This window comes from Cryptomeria japonica, chromosome 10 (assembly GCF_030272615.1).
Source record: "Cryptomeria japonica chromosome 10, Sugi_1.0, whole genome shotgun sequence".
Classification (NCBI taxonomy): Eukaryota; Viridiplantae; Streptophyta; class Pinopsida; order Cupressales; family Cupressaceae; genus Cryptomeria; species Cryptomeria japonica.
In genome coordinates, this window is record NC_081414.1 from 173714989 (window position 1) to 173720085 (window position 5097).

The following is a 5097-nucleotide window of genomic DNA, read 5'->3' on the forward strand; positions in this document are numbered from 1 at the left end:
AGAACCACCATTCTAAGAATATAGGGATTTGTCTTGAATCAACAAACCAACTTTTCCTCATCCATTTTAGTAGTAATTTGGCTATAGCATGTTGGTATCTTCCTCCATGTCACCATGTAAGAAATTTTTTCCTCATTAATTTTCTCAATCTTGATGTCAAATGCAGTAGCACACGATAACAAGAATATAATGCATGCTAGTTTAGAAATAGGAAAAAATATCTCACCAATATCAATTCCCTCAACCTAGGAAAATTCTTTTGAAACCAATTAAACTTTGTACTTCTCAAAACTACCATCTAAACTAAACTTCTTTTTGAAAACTAATTTGTGTTCAATAGATTTTTGACCCTTATGTAGCTAAATCATATTCGTGTACTATTCTATCTTAGTATAACCATCTCCTCATCCATCATTGCCATCTAAGATTTACTGTCATTCATTTTCATTACCTCCTTCACAATTTTAGGCTCATCAATATTACTACCCAAATAAAAATACATCTAAAACTAAGTGGCCTATATCTATTTGGTTGCCTCCTTTGTTGAGCATAATGTTTTCTATTATGATGTTTAAGTGAGAATGAAATTCTTCTAATTTTTCTTTACCATATTGTCTTTAAATGTTAGTATCATCTATGTAACATTCCCACATTCTGAGAAGCAAGGAGTTAAGAGTAGTTTCTTTGAAATACTCTATGAAGACATTTGTTATTATAGTTCAAAGAGGTGATCCCATAACATTGTCATTAGATTTATTTAGATGATTCTTGACAAAGTGAAGAAAGCCCTCTACACATGTAATTGCACCAAGGAAGCGGTCTTAACATATATCTAAAAAAAATGATGAATAGAGACTTTGATGAAGAGGGGCAAAATTTTAAATTGACAAGAATATCATCCTCAGTGACATATAGACCTTCATGAATTGAAGGTAGTGTGAAGAATCTTTAATGAAGGGACTTGCCTTCCCTATAAGAGAAGTGATTTTCTTGACGAGGAAAGCTACTAATTTATAAGTTGGAAGTTGATAGTCTCAATAACCTCCTAATTTAAAATGAGATTCATTTTAATATTACCATCCACTCAAGATTGATTGATGGCTGGCTTAACTTGCAGACATGAGATTGGAGTCCAAACAAGTGCAATATCCTGTAACTCCCTGTAGAAAATTAGTTGATGACATGCTTTACTTTTCTCATAAATTGAAACATGACGCCAGAGTAGTCGAAGAATCGAACGTGAGAACAGTAGATGTGTCAATCCTCAAGGGAAAATGCTCACTGGCAATGTCATTGTGGTAGACGTAGGCTGAAAAACACTGCATAATGTCATTGCCATCCACTATTCGTCTGAATCTCACAGCATTATGTGGAAGGAGGCGTTGCACAGTCTGCTTGCTACATACAACCCCCCTGAAGACTACTCTACATATCTTCAATTATTGCAGACCTGCATTCTCAAGAACACGCTTTCGCAAGGGAAACAAGTCCACTCTTTCATCGCTCACAGGCGATTTGCCTTTGCTACACGCACAATTTTTCATAATAAGCTTATTCACGTGTATGTCAAATGCGGAAGTTTGGTGGATGCCAGAAAAGTCTTTGACCAGATGAAAGAACGAGACAGAGTCTCATGGAATACTATTATTGCGGCATACAGAAGTCATGGGTATCCTGAAGAAGCAGTCACACTCTTTCACCATATGCAAGAAATAGGTTTCCAGCCCGATCAATTTACATTTGCCAGCGTACTCCCAGCCTGTGCCAAAATGGGAGCTTTGGAACAGGGTATGCACATCCATCAAAGCATAAAGGATGGAGGAATTTTATCAAATGTTATGGTTGCAACTGCACTGGTAGACATGTATGCCAAATGTGGAAGCATTGACAAAGCCCGTGAACTGTTTGACAGAATCCCTCAAAGAAATGTGATCTCATGGAATGCCATGATTGCAGGATATGCACACAATGGGTTTGCTGAAAAGGCTGTGGAAACTTTCAACCAAATGCAATTGACAGGTTTAAAGCCAGACTCCTCAACCTTTGTCAGCATCCTCACTGCCTGTGCCAAAATGGAAGCTTTGGAACAAGGTATGCACATCCATCAAAGCATAAAGGATAAAGGAATTTTGTCAGATGTTGTAGTTGCAACAGCCCTTGTAGACATGTATGCAAAATGTGGAAGCATAGAAAAGGCACGTGAACTGTTTGACAAAATTCCTCAAAGAAATGTGATTTCATGGAATGCCATGATTGCGGGATATGCACAAAATGGATTTGTTGAGAAGGCTTTAGAAACTTTCCACCAAATGCAATTGGCAGGCGTAAAACCAAATTCCACAACCTATGCCAGTATCTTCCCTGCCTGTGCCAAAATGGGAGATTTGGAACTGGGTATGGAAATCCATCAAAGCATAGAGGATAGAGAAATTCTGTCAGATGCTGTAGTTTCAACTGCCCTGGTAGACATGTATGGAAAATGTGAAAATTTAGATAAGGCTCGTGAACTGTTTGACAAAATTGCTGACAGAAATGTGGTTTCATGGACTGCAATGATTGCAGGATATGCACAAAATGGATTTCTCGCAAAGTCTTTGGAAACATTCAAGCGCATGCAATTGGCAGGTGTAAAGCCAGACTCTACAACCTTTGTCAGCATCCTCCCTGCCTGTGCCAAAATGGGAGCTTTGGATCATGGTATGGGCATCCATGAGAGCATAATGGAATGGGGATTTTCGTCAGATATTGTAGTTGGAAATGCTCTGGTAGACATGTATGCAAAATGTGGAAGCATAGAAAAGGCACGTGAACTGTTTGAAAGAATGCCTCAAAGAGATGTTGCCTCATGGAATGCAATGATTGCAGGATATGCACAGAATGGATTTGTTGAGAAGGCTTTAGAAACTTTCAACCAAATGCAATTAGCACGTGTAAAGCCAAATTCCACAACTTTTGCTAGCGTCCTCCCTGCCTGTGCCAAAATGGGAGCTTTGGAACAGGGTATGGAAATCCATCAAAGCGTTACGGATAGAGGAATTTTGTCAGATGGTATAGTTGCAACAGCCCTGGTAGACATGTATGCAAAGTGTGGAATTATAGACAAGGCACGTGAACTGTTTGATAGAATGTCTCAAAGAGATGTCATCTCGTGGAATGCAATGATTGCCGGATATGCACAAAATGGATTAGTTGAAAAGGCTTTGGAAACTTTCAAGCAAATGCAATTGGCAGCAATAAAGCCAAATTCCGCAACCTTTGCCAGCATCCTCCCAGCCTGTGCCAAAATGGGAGCCTTGGAACAGGGTATGTACATCCACCAAAGCATAATGGAAGGGGGATATTTGTTAGATATTATAGTTGGAAATGCTCTGGTAGACATGTATGCAAAATGCGGAAGCATACACAAGGCACGTGAACTGTTTGACACAATGCCTCAAAGAGATGTTATCTCATGGAATGCAATGATAGGAGGATATGCACAAAATGGGTTTTGCAAGGATGCTCTCAAAATCTTTGAATTAATGAAGCATTCTGGAATATATCCTGACATTGTAAGTTTTGCTTGTGTTCTATGCGCATGCAGTCATGCAGGTTTAGTGGATGAAGGCTGTACCTACTTCAATCAAATGAGTCACTCTTATTCTATTACACCTACAGTTGATCATTATGTTTGCATGGTTGACCTTCTTGCCCGTGCTGGCTATCTAGAGGACACCTTAAACTTTATCATTAAGATGCCAGTTAAACCTGTAACGCTTGTGTGGCTGTGCTTTCTTGGTGCCTGTAGATCACATATGAATATAGGCTTAGGAGTATTTTCAGCAATGCTACTTTTCGAGCTGTATCCTAAAAATGCTGCCAGTTATGTTCTTCTCTCAAACATCTATGCAGAAGTGGGCAGGTGGGATGAGGTTCAAATGGTAAGGAGGTTGATGAAAGATAGAGGAATTAATAAGATCCCTGGATGTAGTTGGATTGAAGACCATAAAATAGTACATGCATTTTGTGTAGGAGACGGATCACATCCACAGGCACAGGAGATCTATGCAAAGTTGGACAATTTGGCTTGGGAGATGAAAGCAGCAGGGCATTTTCCAGATTCAAGACAGTTAGATAACGATGTCGAAGGGAAAAAGAATTATTTCTCGGCCACCATAGTAAAAAATTGGCAATTGCATTTGGTTTGTTGAACACACCCCATGCAACAACTATTAGAGTTGTTAAGAACCTTCGAATATGTGCTGACTGTTATGCTGGTATGAAAGTTATCTCCAAGATTGTTGGAAGAGAAATTGTTGTGAGAGATGGAAGAGAAATTGTTCCCACCATTTTAAAAGCATGGACAATGTTCCTGTGGAGGTTATTGGTGATGCTAACTGAATCAATATGGAAAGTTGGATTGCATTATATTAATGTGCACTGACTAGCATAGCTCTATTTCACTTTCTAGAAAGTGTTTTCTTTGGGTTTAGAGTATTTGGCATTCTAGAGCATGTTGTTGGCTTTGTAGAATTAGATGTATAGAGTGTAATGCTGATCATTGCTTATATGTGCTATGGGGTATCTATCAAAGATATGTTTTATGATAAATATAGATATTTCATGAAATTATTTTCATGGAATGTGCATATGTATGAAATGAAAAGGTAGATAGGAGGTGGAGAATGGGAAGAAATTAATGGTGATGAAAACTTCTAAGTAAATGGAAAGATGCTTGATTGAAAAGAAACTGAAAGAGGGCTCACAATCAGCCCTTGCCATTTTGTAGAATTATTTTGTTTGGATTAATTGTATTCTCTTTTCCTTATATCAGGTTGCTCATTTGATATTAAATCACACATTCTAGATTAGGCATACAATTTAATAGAAGTGCGTGTAGATTTTATCTCATTTATGGTCAAATTATTGTAATGTTGTTTTGCATCACTTTGCTTGGTGAGGTTTCTTATAGATTTGTGAATTCACAAATATTTTTTAATTTAATTTGATTTCAATTTGTTTGGTTCTAATTAAAAATAAACTATTATAGTTTATATGTAGTAAAAAATTACAATTGTATTCATATTGTAACCAATAAATATGCATGACACTTGAAAA

At 37.6% G+C, this 5097-nt stretch overlaps 1 protein-coding gene across 2 annotated transcripts; it reads left to right on the forward strand.

Annotated features, from left to right (window-relative positions):
* Positions 1-1094: 1094 nt before the first annotated feature.
* Positions 1095-4731, forward strand: LOC131067166 (pentatricopeptide repeat-containing protein At5g27110-like). 2 transcript variants are annotated; one of them, XM_058002114.2, is made up of 2 exons: positions 1095-2394; positions 2563-4731. In XM_058002114.2, the coding sequence occupies exons 1-2, from the start codon at positions 1368-1370 to the stop codon at positions 4188-4190; spliced, it is 2655 nt and encodes an 884-aa protein (XP_057858097.2). In that variant the 5' UTR covers positions 1095-1367; the 3' UTR covers positions 4191-4731. The 2 variants fall into 2 exon arrangements, with proteins under 2 accessions (XP_057858097.2, XP_057858095.2); XM_058002112.2 differs by having other exon boundaries at positions 1096-4730.
* Positions 4732-5097: the final 366 nt, after the last annotated feature.